Consider the following 18,087-nt stretch of genomic DNA (forward strand, 5'->3'; position numbering starts at 1 on the left):
TTTCCTCTTCTTGTGCCCCTTCACACAATAAGGAAATTGAGGTTCGAAGCCCTGAGCTTCTGAACCCAGGTGCGTTCCGTCTGCGTGTCTGGGTCCACAGACTCCTCGAGGTTCCAAATCGTCTGCAAAGTATCCATGGCGGTCATGATGAAGCCCCAAGGGGTCGCAATCATGAGTCTCTTCAGCCGATCGAGAATCCATTTTCGTCTTTCCGGATCAGTGGTCCCAGCACCAGCAATGAACGTCGGCAAACACGTCGCCTTGAAATTGGGGTCTTCGTCGTGGATACATGAGAGGTGGTAGAACATCTGGCTGTCTAGCTCATCGCGGTCGACGGGTACCAGGATCGAAGCGGACGGGAGGGCGTGTAGGATGTACAAGCACGCAGCAAGCCTGTGGGCGGAACCGGCATGGATTCGGCTTTCGACCGGAATGTGTTTAAAGTAGGAAATGGTACGCGGCTCATACGCCCAGTCGTGGGTATCGAAGGACAGGGCCTGCTCGAGCAGATGCGCCGCGGCTTGGGCTATGGATGCCGCAGACTCGAGGTCATCCGTGGGCTGGTTCGACAGCTGTGATGCCGCCAAGAGGATCTGCAAAACATCAGGTGGACAGCAGAGATAGCTGTTGGCAGCAGCTCTTCCGAGAACGGCAGAGGCCTGAGAGGCTTGGTAGTACGACTTGGCAGTAGGCGTCTCCTGGTTGAAGGCGGAAGCCAAGATATAGTAGCTTAGGGTGAATAGTGTTAGCTTAGAGGATTTCCATTACCCATTATCAGACACATCAACTCACATGAAGCAATCTGACATGACATAATCCCGTAGGGCGACATCTGCGGTGGAGGCGGGGTTCAACAAGGTCATGATTCGGCCCGCGCCTTCGAGATGGGGCTTCCAACCGCCGTGTCCGCTCTCAATCAACTCCACGTTGACGAAGAAGAGTACGGAAGCTAGTACCACGTCCCCGCCGACGCCGCCAATGTCCTGTAGGGCTGAGGAGAGCAGGCGCAAGGCCTTGTGCTTGGCAACCAGGGCATCGGTTAAGGCTTGCCGGGCGTTTAGATCGGACTCTGGATCTGAAGACAGGGCGCGGGACAGATTAGACATGTGGGCTGCGGAGGCGGCGACGATGATGTGCTGCAGCAAGGGGTGTGCTTTTGTCAACGGGATCAGGGAGCGGAAGGGATTCCTGTCTGGGAGGTCCCAGGAGACGAGATCCCTACAGACGCGGGTGGTGACTGCGGAAGCGACCGAGTTAGCCGTTCTAGCGTCTTCCCGAGAGATTGGATCAGGAGGTGTGAATATTACAGTAGGAGAGGTAGTGGCGGTAGTGATGCTCCACGCCCTGAAAGAGAGGATCGACGAGGGTCCAGGGTGCCGACTGGGTTTCGGTGCCGGCGGGCCGGACGGCAGAGACGACGAGCGCGGTGGAGTCATTTTCGGCAGATTCGGCAGAGGCCGGAGGGTCCTGGGGCTGGAGGCCCGAAGCGGGAGAAGCGGGGGAAGAAGAGGTTGAGGCTGAGGGCTTGCGCTCGAGGGTGGAAGTCCGCGACATCGGGATCATGCTGGTGGTGGTATCGGCCGAGAAGGTGATGGAGGTCTTGCCGGCGAGCTTGCCGCGGCTGGCGACGCCCTCTGTCCAGCGGAAGAGCTTCCCGTAGCCAAGACATTCCTGCCCGCCGACTGTACACTTGTGGCAGTGGGGATAGGAGCGGTCACAGCGGAGGCGGCGGCGGCGACAGTTGTGACATGGCTTCGTCGGTGCGTTGAGCATCTCGATGCGGGACATTGCAGCTGGTTGCAGGTAACCGCAGGTGCGGCTCTCAAGGTGCGCGTCAGCGCGAGTGCGAGAGTGGGCGGCCGGCGATGCGGGCGTGTGCGCGGTATCCAGACTCTAGACTCTGGAGTGAGGTAATCTCGAGTCTCGGCGGGCGGTGGTGGGTAAGGTTCCCGGCGTCTCCCCAAGGGTCCAAAGGCGCAAGCTCGAGTCCAGAAACGGAAGTAAGCTGTCTTTGTGGTAACGATAACGTAAAACGGACAGGGTCAGACAAAGCTTGATTTACTCAATGGGCGTTGCGCGGTTGTCGAGGCGGCTCGTGAGAGGATTTTGATGGTGGTTTCTATGGGAAGCGGTGGTTGTGACCGGGTAGTGGTTCGGTTGACGCAGATACTGCCTCAAAGGAGAAAAGAAGCGTCAAGACATGCATGACAAGCAGATCCAAGATTGGTAATCGGAGGGGTCCTGTTGTAGACGCGGGGATGGATGGTAGGCCGCAGAATGACAGATGAGCGTCAGAGAGGGCTTGTTTGCGCCAGTTTGGAGGGGGAGGCAAGATCAGATTGGGCGAAGATTAGGAGGGTTGGCAGATAAGGTGGGTGACGTTGAGTGACAGTTTCATGCGGAGGATGGAGATTCCGAGACTCCAGTAATCCGGCCCTGTAGATAGTAGAAAATGCGATTGGAAATGTTATGGCGGTGACGCTGTCGCTGGTGCTGGAAGTTGAGGTGACGGGAATCGTGAAGCTTCGATTCGGTGGCCGAAGTCACCGGCACACAGATGCCGTCCGATAAGAACCGATAAGATGGGACACTAGGCTGAATCAGGAAGCCAAGCCACAAGTCGTGCATCTTCCGTCTCCACATTTTCTTCTCGAAGACGAGGGGCACGGACGGGAAATTCGACGCTTGGTTTGTCGAATGGTTTTAGCTTTTGCTGAGTCACCAGTTCTTGACAGATACGCTAGACCCAATATGGTCTGCTGCGTCTGAAGAACCCCACAAATTGTCGTTCCATGTCGCAACAAAGAACCAACCAGAAGAAAGGATGTGTCAAACGCACCTCACTTTGGAGAGAACTTCGCATCTTCGCCATGTCCAGCACTCCAGCCCCTTCACACCTTGAATTATTGTGTCATCATCCCAAGGGCGTCATGTCGGTCGTCACCAAGCAGCAGAATTGCAGGTCGCATACCAAACAGAGGCAAACTAAGCGATCGAGGACCCTGAGCCAAGCCCCGGCAGGCAAATACCCTCTCGATCCATATTCCGTCTCAACTGCGTAAGTTTCGTCTCTCGAGCTGACTCAACCAGTATTAGTTAGCCATAGCTTAGCAATTCTAGCACTTTTCGCCTAGAGCAAAGTACGCAACAAAGAACATCGTACCCAAAAACTCTCTGTTCCAAAACCCGAAACGGTGGCAATTCTTTGCCGAAAAGGGCAGCCAAGGCGCACGCCATGCTCCAACGACTTGTCTTTTGTCAGCTTTCCGAGCCATGAGCCATGTGAGGCTTCCACGCTTCTCCCCCCCCCGCGGGCTAGAACCTTGAGAGAGAGCCAAGCTGGACATCTGGGACGACGGTGCCCCCTCTAGGCCCGTGGGTTCGTTTGTTCTTCCCGGCACTGGTTGTTGGTCGTTGATCCTAGGCCAGATGCAAATCCTGACGCTCCTTTTGCTCCATGTTTCCAGTTCTCCACACCAGAGGCCACCCCCGATTAGAAATTCTCTGCGTCAAAGGACTTTTCTTTGATGGATCGATGGTCTGTTCCTGGCCGGTATTTAGATCTTGGAGGGACCCATCGCGATGCATCCCATGCGTGTCTGGTTTTCCTACTGTCAAGCGTTGTGTTTATATGACTTGGATGATCTTCACGATACACCCCCAATAGACTCTTTGTAACTGTACACTACTTTATACCCGGCAGGTACATAGCGCACAAGACCAATGACACAGCACGACGACATCGACCGGGAAGCCGGCTCCGGCGGCCAACCCACCGAGTTCGACGTCGAGTTTCTCGGCCGACAACGGCCGGCCGTCTTCAAGTCACAATGGGCCGAGCTGGGCTTTTGCTTTTCCCTTTTGGGATCCATGTTGATGGCCGTAAGTCTTCCTTCACATACTGAGATACTAAGTATCTTCAGACACTTTGAGGCGTGGGGCCTAATTCATACACCAGGAATACTTTGTCAGTGGCTTCCACATCATCCTCCCGCCGCTCGCAGAAGAGCTCGATATCCCCGCCGCCTCCCAAACATGGCCCTCGAGCGTCTTCTCCCTCGTCACCGGCGCATTCCTCCTCCCGCTCGGCAGGCTGGGCGACATGTACGGCGGCTACCTGACCTTTAACGCCGGCCTCGCCTGGTTCTTCATCTGGTGCCTCGTCGCCGGCTTCAGCAACAATTACATGGTGCTCATCGTCTGCCGAGCCCTCCAAGGCCTTGGCTCCGCCGCCTACCTCCCGGCCGGCATCATGCTCCTCGGCAAGATCTACCGTCCAGGGCCCCGCAAAAACCTCGTCTTCGCCCTGTACGGCGCCTTTGCGCCCATCGGCTTCTTCTTTGGTATCCTCATCGGCGGCGTGTCGGGCCAGTTCCTCAACTGGCGGTGGTACTTTTGGCTCGGTAGCATCGTCCTGGGTGTCATCGCCGCCGTGTCTTTCATCACGATCCCGCGCGATTACCATGACAAGCGCCAGGAGATCCGCATGGACTGGTGGGGCGCCGCGACCATCGTCCCCGGCCTGTTGCTCGTGGTCTACGCCATTACCGACAGCTCCCACGCGCCGCAAGGCTGGACGAGCCCCCAGATCCTCGTGACTCTCATCCTAGGCGTCGCCTTCCTCGTGGTGGCGTGGTATGTCGAGAGCCGCGTATCCGCGAACCCGCTGCTGCCAGGCGACCTCTTCGCCCCCAAATCCATGAAGACGCTCGTGGCCGCCCTCTTCTTCGCCTACGGCACTTTCGGCCTCTTCCTCTTCTACTCGAGCTTCTACATCGAGACAGTGCTGCACATGTCGCCGCTCCTGACGGCCGTGTGGTACGTGCCCCTCATCGTCGGCGGCGTCATGATCGGCACCGTCGGCGGCTTCACGCTGCACCTGCTCCCCGGAAGGGTTCTCCTCGCCATCTCGGGCACAGGCAACCTCCTGAGCGTGCTGCTCTTCGCCATCATGCCGGATAACCCAAACTACTGGGCCTACGTCTTCCCCGCCATGATCTGCGGCACCATCGGCATCGACATCACCTACACCGTCAGCAACGTCTTTATCACGACGAACCTGCCCAGCCACCGCCAGGGTCTCGCCGGCGCGCTCATCAACAGCCTCCTGTTCCTCGGCATCAGCTTCTTCCTCGGCATCGGCGACGTCGTGGTCGGCGAGACCAACGGCCTGGGACTCAAGAAGAGCTACCAGGCGGCCTTTTGGCTTGCCACCGGCGTCGCCGCCGTCGCGCTGGTGCTCTACGCTCTCGTTCGCATCGGTTCCGCAAAGAGCGACCTCACGATGGAAGAGCGTGAGCAGCTCGCGGCGGCGGAACAGGCTCGCGCGCGGTCGTTGGACAACGTGTCGACGATGCACGAGGATGCAAGTGACCAAGACGCTTCGGCGACGGCGACCGACACCGATGCGGAAAAATGCAAGCCGTCTGCGCCGGAGGAACAGGTCCCGGGGAGGTGAATGGACCGGCCGACCACCAGGTTTACCGTTTACGACTGTCACGTTTGATGAATATACCTTCCGACCTTGGTTGTTGACCGCCTCGAGAAATACGTAAGGGCGCACGCATAACGTCGTATGGACTAGACAAATTAATTGATTCGAAAGATGTGGAGAGCGCGAAAACCAATATGTTTGCCATGCGGCAACGAGATTGGGTAATACGCCGCGCTCCCCCTCTCAACTTCTCAAAATGGGAGGGGTGAGGATCATCCATCACGGGGACACAACCTGTCGGGCGCAGAAATTCCACCATGGATCTTTAGCAGAAATTGAACGAAAACGAACCAGGCGAGACATATTGACGTTTACGCACTCGAGAGTCATGGAAGGTAGAGAGACTTTCTGCCTCGCACCCCGAGAAACCGCGGTTCTGAGGATATCGGCAGCCCCCCCCCCCCCCCCCCCCCAAAAAAAAAAGAGAGGCGAACTCCACACTACAATCCTGGATTCCGCGGAACCTCCTCAAGGCTCGAGGGCTCATGGGCGGAGGTTGTATTGAATTGCGCCCAGCCAGATATCCTCAACCAAGGAATCTCACTCAGGCTCGTACCGCCCGCCAAGCCTTCTGTGCCCAGAAGAACCTTTCGCCCACGCGGCGCGCGGGAGCGGGAAAGAAGCACGTCTTTCTTGGCTTCGCCACTGTTCCTTGAAGGCCGAGATTTGAACAACGCAGGGGGAAAATAGCAGAGCCAAGAAGATCAACGCTCTGCAGCACTGAAGGCTCTCCCATCAAAAAAAAAGTCTTGGGAGCCAAGGGTTGGAAACTGCCAACTCTCCGAGATACCCGTCTTGGCAACGCTTCTTGGCATTGATCGATTTACAGTGAAAAGGCTGAGTGGTGGAACGACGACATGACATCTCCGGAGTACACGATGTGCAGAAGACTGCCATTGCGGTGTGGGAATTGTATTTGTTGGAGACCTTGGAAATCCCACCCAAAGAAAGGCAAATGCGCTGATCGGTGTGGGTTTTGGCTGACAAGTTACAAGAGGGAGGGGGGGGCGGGAGCACGAGGTTAATTAGGCTCGTTTTGGGTTTCCCGTCAATGGTAGCACAGCAATAATCAAACTTGGGTTGTCTACCTCATAATCCACTCCTTTATCACTTCACAAGTTCACCTACGTCAGAGTGACAGAGAGTACGGTACGGATACGCATACTGTAAAAGGTATATTGTCACACTGGTGCAGGGCTCAGACCAGGCGACCAGGGCGACGCATGGAAACGCAAATGATTGTTGGAGACGTGAATAAAGTGGCAGAGAGGGGCGGGGGTTCCCATCTAGTCGCCAATAAGCAACAATCTACGCAAGTTCCACTAGCAAGGTACGATATTCTAACTGGTGGCCCTGTTCTTGTCCGTAGTGGTGCACATCCATGACCTGCCCTACTTTATGGATGTTCTGGCGACCTTGTTCCTTATTCGTGGACTCTGAGTCCGGTCATGAAGTATGCAGTAGAGAGAAACCTCCCACCGGCTTGGAGCAGTGAACAACCACACAGCCGAGACAACAACTCCAGGTCACCTGTCACTGCTCAGTGTAACCAAAAAAAAACTTTCACCCCGATTCCCCAAACATCATCGGCCTGATCCATCGTCCGAAGTACGCCGTGTTCAGCGGTCAGGATCGGCCGGTGGGGTTTAACTTGGGTCCGTGTGTTGTGCGCCCATCCGAGGATGAGGGACTGCTATGAAGACCCTCCCGGCGTAAGGGGTTCGTTCATCTTTTCGAGATGGACACCCCTACCAGGGTGCCCAGGAGTAGAACTGGAGCAGCAAATCTATTTCAGGGCAGAATCCGGGTACGCGCCGACGACTTCGATTCCATTCCAAAATTGGCAGCTCCAGCGCCAACATAACATCAAGGTTTGAGGCGCTAGAATTTAAGGTAGGCGCCGGGAGAAGACGACATTGGCAGAATAAACATCGGAGAACGGAACGAACGGCTTCAAAGACGAGAGATCAGACTCCAAAGACGGCAAATGTCAAAATAAGCATCGGAGAACGGAACGAACGGCTTCAGTAGACTGCTAAATAGACGCAATAGGATGGACCACATGAGCTCTAGCATACAACCCCATACACTGATAACGGTAGTTGGTATCCGTGGATGCTCTCAAGTTCTAAACCAGCCTCGCGAAAGCCAAGAAAAAGAGGTGACATTTCCTCTGCCGCTTTCCAAAGTCCCAAGACTCCGAGAGAGCCCAGGCCGCGCAACTCTTGCCTCCCTTTGAACCTCGTCCTCGAAATCAAAAAGGCTTGGTACTCAATTAAAGTATTGTGCAATATGCGACTTGCCTACCCAATCTCCGGGCCGACGTTGAAACACAGGACGGTTGGCCATATTAACAAATCGTGGCGAAGGACAATAGGAAATAGGGGTGTGTGACGTTCCCCCCCCCCCCCCCCCCGTCCCCCGTCCAATGGTGCGGAACACGCCAAGCAAATCGAGGCCCCAGCTGTAGCCTGCGCGTCCCAAGAAGGCCAGTGCCCAGACCCGGGAAGAGGGAGCAAAAACGTGGTTGCTTGGTGTTTCTCTGGCTTTTGCTGAACTCAATTGCTATTGATTCATAGCTGTGAGTTATCAAAGCAGTTCGAGGCACCTACTAAGAGGAATAGTGAACCGAAATAATGATATTGAACTCCGGGAACCGAGTCCGGATTGCTGGTCTTCGGCTCCGGCACATATTTCATACCATCAAGCTTTCCACAGTCTGACGTCTTGTATGGAGGTTAGGCCCGGCAGTCCAGTACCTGACAGGTCTCCGCGCTTTCTTTCTCCAGCAAGACCAGTTGACCTGGCAGCACCCAAGAAGGGGGGAAAAAGGGGGGAAATGCAAAGAGAAAAATCTCCTGTAATCCCGTGAAGAGCTCCACCGTATTCTCCACGATCTGGTTATCCAGGGAGAAAAGACCTGCAGGCTCCGAGTCTCCGACTCTCAGTACGGAGTAGCCCGCTGTGAGCAGTGACCACTGTTGACAAGTCACAAATCTGCTGGCCTGCTGGCACTGCTGTGCAAGCGTGGCAGGCAGAAAAAGGAAGCGGGGAAAATAGGTATCCCAACTGGGCATTCGTAGGCCTTGCTTTGCTTGACGCTTGCGTAGTGTAAATGCGGGTTGCTGCTTGCTGCGGACAATAAGCGCCACGCTCCGGCGGCAGGGTTTGCTGACAATCTGGCAGTTGAATGACGGGAGTGACAGCCTGCATATCCCACGCATCCCTCGCCGCAGAGACTGCAGTCTGCGCAGAGAGAAAGAGGCGTTCTGACTGGTGCGACAACCTGAACCTGAAGCTCATAGATGGCCCGGGCATAGAGACGCAGGGACAAACTCCATCTGCAAGTTGGCTGTACAGATATTGCCGGCGTAAAGCCTTTCGAGGATGTCAGGGAGTTGGCTAGTTACGAAGCGCTACTAGCATGACTCTGTCAGCTGTCTTGACTCTTGAGAGCTTCCGCGTAAGGATATCCGCACTCAGTTACAACACTGAAGAGTCGAGCTCGCCACGAGTTAACGCTAGGTGACGGAGAAATACCTTATCTGAGACAGATCCTTGCCCCCACAACTCTACCTGATTTTTAAATTTAATATACGCCGGGACCATAGACCCCACTCGAGCCATTCCCGTTCGGTATCCCTGACATCTTCATCCCCCGGTCGCCTGACCCCCGAGCCGCCGACCCAACGGCAACGACAACGACCCAGAACTTCCTCTCTCCAGTCTCCATAGACCATGAGTCCATCAACTCCATCCTCCGGCCTCCGGTTGACGGGTCTGCCTCCGAACGTGGGAACGACAGGACGAAAAAGGGAACCAACGTAAACGACCACACGCCCCTCCCCTGGCCCTTCGACAACCGACCACACGACTTCCTCATTCCAGCTAGCGCCCTCGTCTTACGGTCTTCTTCTGTCCATTCCCGGAACCACCAACTCGATTAAACAACTGGACCCTGCGGTAAGTGGGAGTTGGATCAAGTTGTTCAACTCCCTTGGTGAATATTCTGGGAAAACCCTAGGAGAAGAAAGGGTAACTACGTCCGCAAACCTGCAGAATATGGGGGGGGGGGGGGGGGGGTCATCCTGAAATTCTGCTCACCTGCTCCGTACTCACTTTTTTTCTGGACTCGTTTTTTCTGCCTCTATCCCCCCTTTCGGACCCAAACTTGCTCAACCCGCACTATTGAGCGACTGCCGTGATTGAAGGGACTCATTTACGGAAGCCTCGAATGCGTTTTCTTCTTCTGCTTTTGTCCGAAAATATCGACTTGATGCCCTGGACCCGGGTAACCGACGTCGTCCCAGGGGAACCAGTATTGAGGCTCTTCCGATGGTTGACAACTCCACCCACGGTACTGGGCCTGATCCGATGCCCAGTGCCCCCCCCCCCCCCCGTTCTCTTCACCCCTTTTGCCGCAATCTGATCCGTGAGTAGGAAGAGCCGAAGAGGGTATCCCTACGGATAGGTACCATGGTCAGTAGGGAAGAAAAGGAATCATCATCGAAATCCTTTTAGTGTATTCTCCTCAAGTCTCAATGATACTTACGATCCATCCCATATTCTCGGACTCCCTCCATGTTCCATTCCTCTCCACACACCCCTGTAACACGTAGTCCGCCTTCGTCTCTTTTTTTTCATCCCATCAATCATCCCCTGGCTTCATTCCGAAGCCCACATCCCTCTATATACCCTGGCTCGTTTCCAAACGTCAACTCGCTCTTACCGGCTTAGTCCGTCCGTGTCTTGGCGGAATATCGACTAAACACCTCCTGGCCTGCGTTTCCCCTAAACAAACGAACCACCGTCTCTCAGCTCGTACCACACCACCACCACCACCACCACATGGTCCACATGGTCCCAATGGTCAACCTTTTCCGTCCCGTCTATTCGTGTGATTTCAAGTTCAAGATCGCGGGCCCCGGGTACCGCTTCACTGGCACCGTGACATTGAGTCGCCCGTACTTCATGCTCGAGGGCAACCGGCATGTCCCTTTCTGGGTCTTCTGCTTTGTCCCAGTGCTTCCTTTTCAGGTTCATGTTCAGTATACTACAAGCTCTTGTCAGGTTTTGTCCTTCCCGCCCTGTGTATCCGTAGTGTATTTCCTACCGCCAACCTTCTCCATCATCCCTGCGCGTGACGCGATGAGCAGCATGATCAATGAATGTACTCTATCCCGTAGCATCTGTATACCCAAAGCCCACACCCCTCACACCCTCCCCCCTTTCTCTTGACTGTTTCTTCACCCAAAGGTGCACCTATCACGACCTCTCTCCGCCAAGGACCTCCCAACATTTGGCCCAGCCTGTCCAGGCCCAGGCAAGGCACCACGTAAGTGCCAAGCCCCAAAGCGTCGAGAGCCTCCTCCTTCCTTCTACCTTACTGCTCGGCCTGGGTCCCGCTCGTAGCCTCCAATACCACCATGATCCTCGCCAAGACCAGGGATGTGCCAAGATGCGCACGCGTACGCAAGCAATCACCCATCCCCCCCCCCCCCGACCCCCTCCGGGAGTCTCCCAGAACTAAACCAGAGAAGGGAAGAGATGAACAGTACCTACTGCAGGACAAGGGCTTGCTCGAGTTTCTCCAGAAAAGAGAACCCAAAGGAAAGGGTCTTGGCCCTTGGCAACAGAAGCTTAGCCAAGAGATGTCTTGGCTCTGAATACTTAAGAACCATCCTCCTCCGACCTCATACTCACATACCTTTTTGATCTTCATCCCGCTTCACTTCCAACTTATTCGGTCCTTCAGCTCTTCACGCTCTTTGCATTCGTTCTCTCAGTAAAACCTCACTGCCAATACCTTCGTTCGACGTAGATCGTCAACTCCATTCTCTTTTACCACTACCAAAACCAAACCACAACTAGCTCCCAGCTTATTCACACAAAGAAGTCAAGATGAAGTTCTCTCTCGCCTCCTCCATCGCCGTCCTGGCCGCCCTGGCCAACGCCACCCCGACCCCCACCGTCGTCGACGGTTCCGCCGTCGACCCCCGTGCCGTCGAGAAGCGCGCCACCATCACTGACGCCTGCGACGTCGGCTACGGCGCCGGCACCACCGGTGGCTCCGGCGGTACCACCACCACCGTCTCCACCCTGGCCCAGTTCACCGCCGCCGCCACCTCCTCCGACAAGAACGTCATCGTCGTTAAGGGCGCCATCACCGGCGCCACCAAGGTCAAGGTCGGCTCCAACAAGTCCATCATCGGCGCCAAGGGCTCCTCCCTCACCGGTGTCGGTTTGTACATCAACAAGGCCGAGAACGTCATCATCCGCAACATGAAGATCAGCAAGGTCCTCGCGGACAACGGCGACGCCATCGGCATCCAGGCCTCCTCCAAGGTCTGGGTCGACCACTGCGAGCTTTCCTCCGACCGTGACAACGGCAAGGACTACTACGATGGTCTCCTCGACATCACCCACGCCTCCATGGCCGTGACCGTCTCCAACACCTACCTCCACGACCACTACAAGGGCTCCCTCGTCGGCCACTCCGACTCCAACTCCGCCGAGGACACTGGCAAGCTCTACGTCACCTACGCCAACAACTACTGGAAGAACATTGGCTCCCGTGTCCCCTCCGTCCGCTTCGGAAACGTCCACATCTTCAACAACTACGAGGAGAGCATCGACACCTCCGGTGTCAACACCCGCATGGGCGCCCAGGTCCTCGTCGAGTCCTCCGTCTTCTCCTCCGTCAAGAGGGCCATCACCTTCCTCGACTCCAAGACCACCGGTTACGCTACCGTCTCCGACGTTGCCCTCGGTGGCTCCACCAACGACGCCCCTGCTGGCACCTTCTCCAAGCCCGACTACTCCTACACCAAGCTCGGCTCTGCCAAGGTCAAGGCCTCCGTCGTCGCCTCCGCCGGCCAGACCCTTTCTCTCTAAGTTATTAGTTGTCGGTAATGGTGGTGTGAGAATTGCTGCAATCAGCGCTGCCGGCCGTGGGATGTTTGCGTCCCCGGTTGGAAAGTACTAGGAAGAAGTACGGAATTCATGTAAATACTTTCTCTCTCAAGGCATCAGGCAAGGCTCTTGGCCACCTGGTTCTGTAGATATAAGTTGCCGGTTTCAACAAACTCTCAATGTCCATTCTATGCAACGTGAAAGCGACTGCCATGAAATGTAGTAGCAAAAGTCAACGTTCAGCGAGGAATGACAAGGGGCAAGGTAATGAACATGACACTACAGCCTTACAAGAAAATGAGACGGGATTTGGCAGCGTGATACAACTCAACGATTCGAGGGAATTACAACGCTCCTGTAATCTATGTGCAGCGGAGCAGGAGAATGGTTCTGATAGGTTCTAGGTAACTCTGTTACTACGTAGACAATACTCGTGTGTTACTCAGTGGAAAGAATTGCCCCAAACATCCCATCACATGGGCTTGCAGCCAGGCGGAAGCTTCGGTTCCTAATTGCCCTTTCTGGTCACGCCGACCTCGTTCCAGGCATCTCTGACGATCTTGCCTGCCTCATCTCCATAAAGCTCCTCCGCGATCTCGGTTGTGACATCGGCAAACTGGATAAACGTGCACTTGGGAGGGACGCGACCCGAGTTCATGGTCTTCCACCAGATGGGACCAGCCTTCTCGTACGAGAAACCGCCAAAGGCCTTCGCCGCAAGATAGAAGGCCTTGTTCGGAATGCCCGAGTAGATGTGGACACCACCGTTGTCCTCGAAAGTCGGGACGTAGTCCTTGAAATGGGCTGGCTGAGGATCCTTTCCGAATCGCGGGTCGTCGTAGGCAGTGCCGGGCTCTTTCATGCTCCGGAGAGCAACGCCCTTGACACCGGGCATGATGCAGCCTTCGCCAATGAGCCAGTCGGCATTCTCTATAATGGTTGTCAGTAATGTCAACACCGTGATGGGCGTCTGAAACTGACCGGCATCCTCCTTTTCGACGATCTGCTTCACGATGATGCCGAATACGTCAGAAACATGCTCGTTGAGTGCTCCGCTCATTCCCTGGTAATCAAGAGGACTGGTGTGCTCCGTCACCGCGTGGGTGAGTTCGTGCCCGATGACGTCGATGGTTCCGGTGAAGTTACTCAGGAACTCTCCGCCGTCTCCGAACACCATCTGCATACGCTCGGGGTCCCAGACTGTCGTTTGCTGTTAGTGTGCTCCTAACAGTGTGGCCGTTGATAATGAACAGGGGAATCGGGGGGGGGGGGGGGGGGGATAGCCTAAAGTAAGTGGAACAAAATAGCACTTACATGCGTTCTCGTACTTCTGACCGAAGTGGACGGAACTGATGACATGCATGTTCTTGTTGTCGATGGAAGTCCAGTTAAACTTCTCCTTGTACATCTTCAGTACCTCGCCAACGTTGTCAAACGCATCATTGACTGCCTTGTCGTCGACGGCTTTCTGGCCCTCTACACGAACCACGTCGCCAGGCAACTTGGTCTCGTCCTCGATGTTCTTGGCGTTATAGATGGCTCGATAGAACTTGTCGTCCTTGGGGGCTTTCTTGCCGGCAGTGGCAGCGAGGGTGATCTGGTCCTGGAGACCCTCAGATTCGCCTTGCTGGACCTGCTGAACCTTTTGTTGAACACCTCTTATGTGGTCAAGATCCCTCTTGGCGCAGGCTCTGGTGTCATCGTCGACATCTGTTGAGTCGGCGATGTGCTGGAGCAAGATATCGGGAACGATGGAAGGGCGGGAACGGGAGGAGAGCTGGTGGCGCTGGGCACGAGGGCCACCGAGGATGGCGAGGCGCTCGGCACGGCGGGTGGTGAACAGCTCGCGGAGGTTCAAAGCCTGTCTCGCGGCATGACGCTCATGCTCACTATTGCACTCGGCGTTGGCGATGGCCTTGAGTAGGTGGGGAGGAACAACATAGCACACGTGGCCGGCCATGATGAATGACTAGGTAGTATTAAAGTTGTGTGTGGGAAGACGGGGATAGGCAGTGAATGTTTTGGTAGGAAGACTCTGGTAGAGAGGCTGTGAAATTGAAGATGAGAGGATGTAAAGAGAAGTGTGGGATGTTGGAGGTTGAGAGAGGATAGAGAAGAAAAACAGAAGTCAGACAGTATGGGGAACGTCGGGGAGGATGGCTTCTTATGGGTAGTAGTTCGGTGAGGAGTTAAGGGGGAAGGTGAGGAAAGTTGGCCTGGTGTCTGCCTGCTTTCTGTTGCCTGCCGTGTGTCACTTGGAGACTTGCTGAAGACGTGGTCTGAGAAGCGAGGCAAGTGCTGGTTTCCAGGTTTGGGGATTGTATCCAGTTGATGAGCGCCAGTTGGTGTTGTTGCTCAGCCTTGGAGAGGCAGCCATGCAATGCAACCTTCCTGGGACCTGCTGTCTTATCGCTGGCAGCTTTGGCTGGCCCTATCAGGGCAGAGAAAGCCAAGACATGGCGATGCAGCTGTCGTCCAAACACCAATGTGATTGCATGACGGGGGCTAGAGCTGTCCCAATTGGGCCGGCATTCGTACGTTGGTACCCCTCTTCTCATCGGACAACCTAACCCACTTCTCCATCACGAATCCATCATGGGCTTTCCTGCGTAAGCCATGGAGCACCTACAGGTAAGCTAGAGGTGGTGTATGTCTTGGAAGGGACCTATGAACAGTGTAGGTATCCAAGTGGTCACTGGAAACTTGATAGTCACACTTTCAGGTCTTAGAAGTATGAAAGGTAGACACGTCAAGAGGCAGTAAAAAGCCAGAGTTGAAAGTGACAAACGATGCGAAAGCGACCAGATGACGACCACCTAAAGTGCCGATAAGATAAGAGCTCCAGATACCTAGGCGCGGGACTGGGGCGCAGCGGGTGCCACCCACATGCCGTGACCAGGTGTTCATGTCCAGGGGACGTGTAACTTGGTAAACGAGGCAGAAATGTGGCACAAGTGACAAGAGTCGACGGGAGGTGAGACGGCAGATCAAGAAAAGCTTTCTTGGAGGCTGGAAGCTCCTCGGAGCGTTTGCCTGTGGCGTCTGGAGTCCATCCGTTTGTTGACTTACATGCCGTTGCACGAATGCGCCCTGTCTCACTTGGGTCCACTATCTTGGTGCATGTATCACTCGACGTCATTCTCCCCGTCTCACAAAACCTTGGAAATGGAGGGTAAAACTTCGTCACTTGACGTTGGGGGCGAGACTCAGAGCCAGACAAATCGTTCAACTGACGATTATTTCCAGTTAAGAAACAAATTACCGAACCAGTCACGTCACGCCAGTCAGAGCGTAGTTCAGCTGCGCAAGGGAAAGCTGAAAAGGTGCAGAACTTCAGGCGGGTGTTAGTGCAGATAAGGTACCTTAAGGTACCTTACCTTACTGAGGACCCACTCATACTGCGGGGACTGCCGGCGTCAACCCGGGCCGCAAATCGCAAGTGCCGGCTGAGTGCCGGCCAGTCCCGCTTCCCCACTAGAGCCTTTGGCGCCGACTTTACTTTGCATTTGAGCAATAAGTGCATGAAGGAAATGCTGTGCTATCTTGCTTACTCGCACTCTCATCCTGATGTGCCCTTGATGTAAGTAAGCAAGGCTCGGGCGAACGAATGCCACCACCATGCTGTGCTGAAGTGTAAGCGGGCATCGTGTTACCCCGTGAGAGGCAGACGACTTTTGTCTTCCACCTTTCTGATTAGAATGAGCCGCATTGCAAGACTCCTGTTCGGTGTGGGTGGGAGTAACAACCCTCATGTACAATGAATCTGATCTTCAAGGCAGGTAGGTGCCTTGTAGCTAGGTGAGGAAGGCAGCTTGGGAGGGGGACAGATTAGGCAAGAAGCGCACCTGCCTCATTATCGCCATTCTTGGGGACGTAGGTACCAAGAGTAAGTAGCGACAGAGCTTCAAATGCTCAAGGAAGGAGAGATGCTGAATGCCGCTCGAGGCTTACATAGGTAGTTTATCTCGAGATCAAGGGGTTGCCCTTCAATTCTTCCCTTTCTTTCCATCTCCTGACGTCCATGCAATTCTTCAACCTCGATTTCAAATTTACCCTCATCCCAGATCTAAGCGTGCTGCGCTGTAGTAGCAAGCGGTCAAGCGTTCAGGATGCCTCCTCTTCTCACCCCCAATCCAACACCCTCCAAGGGCCCTAATTCTCAAACTCAGTCCTCGACGCCAGCTTCTCGACCCTCGAAAAGCACACAAGCCTCAAGGAACTCCAAGAAAACAGCAGACCTTTCCCCAGAGCACCATGCAATCATGCTCCGTCACGCACTCTCATCCCCAACAATCCGAGCCCTGACCTCCCTTCCCCGCGGCCCACCTCCCGAAGAGATCCTGCGCTGTGCTGCCTCCGCAACAGAATTCCTCTCCTTCACCTTCAACCCCCTGGAAAAGGTCGCCTTCTCCCATATCAATAACGACCCCTCCACCCGCTGGCCCCTGAAAGAAAACCTCGCCAAGCCCTGGCACAAAGTCTACCTCGTCGCTCAGTGCGAGGCCTCTGGCGGCGACTACGGCGACCGGCTCTCCCTCCAGGCCCGTCAGAAGCTCTTGTCTGACAAAGCTCGGATCGTCAAGATCCTGGGCCAGATCCTCCGCGCCTGCGCCGACATCATGGGTTGTCGCAAAGACGCCATTGGCCTCAGGCGTTCCCTCGAGACCTGGCGTGCCGTCGTCTCCAAAAGCTAGGAGGGGATGACGACGGAGCTGCTGCAGGTACCCGAAATTGGGCCCAAAAAGGTGGCTTCTCTCGTTGAGCACGGCGTCAGAACCGTACGCCGACTTGCTGAAATGGACTTCTTTCACATCGAGAGGGTGCTGTCCCGGAACCCGCCCTTTGGTCAGAAGATTGTGCGCAGTTTGGCGCACTTCCCGCGCCTCGTACTCGCTGTAGATATACCTAAACGCGACGAGGGGCCGGAGAACAGTATCATCGTCCGCGCCATCCTGGGTTGTTCGAATCGCGAGGCTCCTATCTGGAAGGAGAGAGCGCCTTGGGTCACTTTGGCCGCTGAGACCTCGGATGGTAGACTGGTCTTTTTCTGGAAGGGAAAAGTCAAGAGCCTGATGCCGAGCAAAGACCTTGTGTTCACTATCGAAGCAGCAGCAAAAGGCGAGAAAGTGTTCGTGTGGGCTAGTTGCGAGGAAATTGCCGGAACTTATGTAACGGGCGAGGTGACCGTCTAGACTTGTGTGGCTGGAAGTATTTGATCTGTGACTTTTTCTTGGAAGGGAGCCTGTTATGGCGTCAATGTTTGTGAAGAGCTCCGGGGACCGTAGAATGCTAGGCAATGAACACTTGAACCTCTGCAATTATCTCGCTTCGTCGTCAACTATAAAGGTTACATCATCAAGGCTTGCCACTGACAATTTCGGTTGTAACGATGCAAAGCTCTTATTCTCCGAGCGGCTAGCGCTGTACTAGTCATCCGCAGCATGCAACTGCTAGCCTCTGCAATATGAACACTCGCTCTCTCGACTCCCTAACAGGGGCCTCAGATATACAATGCACCGTTGCCTGGACCTTGCGGTCTGGCCGGGTATCGCTGTTGATGATACTGTGTGGTGTGTGGGTGGTTTCTCACATGCAAGCCGGACTCTATTCCAGGACTCGATGTCCAAATATTCCGGAGCATGCCACCCAAGAGAAAACAAAAAGGTGCACAAAAAACGAAA

At 55.0% G+C, this 18,087-nt stretch overlaps 8 protein-coding genes across 8 annotated transcripts; 5 read left to right on the top strand and 3 right to left on the bottom strand.

The window, feature by feature from the left end:
• Nucleotides 1-2: 2 nt before the first annotated feature.
• BDP81DRAFT_65701 (fungal-specific transcription factor domain-containing protein) lies at nucleotides 3-2,039 on the bottom strand. The gene is made up of 3 exons (XM_060596116.1): nucleotides 1,308-2,039; nucleotides 793-1,237; nucleotides 3-729 (listed from the first exon to the last, which is right to left on the bottom strand). Exons 1-3 carry the CDS (start codon nucleotides 1,786-1,788, stop codon nucleotides 21-23), a joined length of 1,635 nt encoding a protein of 544 aa, XP_060442713.1. The 5' UTR covers nucleotides 1,789-2,039; the 3' UTR covers nucleotides 3-20.
• BDP81DRAFT_433688 (uncharacterized protein) lies at nucleotides 1,654-2,477 on the top strand. Its single transcript, XM_060590882.1, has one exon. It carries the CDS (start codon nucleotides 1,866-1,868, stop codon nucleotides 2,055-2,057), a length of 192 nt encoding a protein of 63 aa, XP_060442714.1. The 5' UTR covers nucleotides 1,654-1,865; the 3' UTR covers nucleotides 2,058-2,477.
• A 1,246-nt stretch (nucleotides 2,478-3,723) lies between these two features.
• On the top strand, nucleotides 3,724-5,458 carry BDP81DRAFT_463180 (major facilitator superfamily transporter; the record flags this gene model as incomplete). Its single annotated transcript, XM_060593986.1, has 2 exons — nucleotides 3,724-3,882; nucleotides 3,959-5,458. 2 exons carry the CDS (start codon nucleotides 3,724-3,726, stop codon nucleotides 5,456-5,458), a joined length of 1,659 nt encoding a protein of 552 aa, XP_060442715.1.
• A 3,299-nt stretch (nucleotides 5,459-8,757) lies between these two features.
• On the bottom strand, nucleotides 8,758-9,558 carry BDP81DRAFT_433695 (uncharacterized protein). The gene has a single exon (XM_060590883.1). The coding sequence runs from the start codon at nucleotides 9,375-9,377 to the stop codon at nucleotides 9,084-9,086; it is 294 nt and encodes a 97-aa protein (XP_060442716.1). The 5' UTR covers nucleotides 9,378-9,558; the 3' UTR covers nucleotides 8,758-9,083.
• Nucleotides 9,559-10,455: 897 nt separating this feature from the next.
• Nucleotides 10,456-10,838, top strand: BDP81DRAFT_433696 (uncharacterized protein). The gene has a single exon (XM_060590884.1). It carries the CDS (start codon nucleotides 10,466-10,468, stop codon nucleotides 10,730-10,732), a length of 267 nt encoding a protein of 88 aa, XP_060442717.1. The 5' UTR covers nucleotides 10,456-10,465; the 3' UTR covers nucleotides 10,733-10,838.
• Nucleotides 10,839-11,118: 280 nt separating this feature from the next.
• On the top strand, nucleotides 11,119-12,579 carry BDP81DRAFT_433698 (pectate lyase). Its single transcript, XM_060590885.1, has one exon. It carries the CDS (start codon nucleotides 11,396-11,398, stop codon nucleotides 12,386-12,388), a length of 993 nt encoding a protein of 330 aa, XP_060442718.1. The 5' UTR covers nucleotides 11,119-11,395; the 3' UTR covers nucleotides 12,389-12,579.
• Nucleotides 12,531-14,809, bottom strand: BDP81DRAFT_433699 (metalloprotease). The gene is made up of 3 exons (XM_060590886.1): nucleotides 13,721-14,809; nucleotides 13,388-13,606; nucleotides 12,531-13,336 (listed from the first exon to the last, which is right to left on the bottom strand). The coding sequence occupies exons 1-3, from the start codon at nucleotides 14,364-14,366 to the stop codon at nucleotides 12,915-12,917; spliced, it is 1,287 nt and encodes a 428-aa protein (XP_060442719.1). The 5' UTR covers nucleotides 14,367-14,809; the 3' UTR covers nucleotides 12,531-12,914.
• A 1,706-nt stretch (nucleotides 14,810-16,515) lies between these two features.
• BDP81DRAFT_325669 (Sec63 domain-containing protein) lies at nucleotides 16,516-17,598 on the top strand (the record flags this gene model as incomplete). The annotated part of the gene is made up of 2 exons (XM_060584996.1): nucleotides 16,516-17,085; nucleotides 17,128-17,598. 2 exons carry the CDS (start codon nucleotides 16,516-16,518, stop codon nucleotides 17,596-17,598), a joined length of 1,041 nt encoding a protein of 346 aa, XP_060442720.1.
• Between the last annotated feature and the right edge of the window lie 489 nt (nucleotides 17,599-18,087).

This window comes from Colletotrichum phormii (assembly GCF_030913505.1).
Source record: "Colletotrichum phormii strain CBS 102054 chromosome Unknown BDP81scaffold_16, whole genome shotgun sequence".
Lineage (NCBI taxonomy): Eukaryota > Fungi > Ascomycota > Sordariomycetes > Glomerellales > Glomerellaceae > Colletotrichum > Colletotrichum phormii.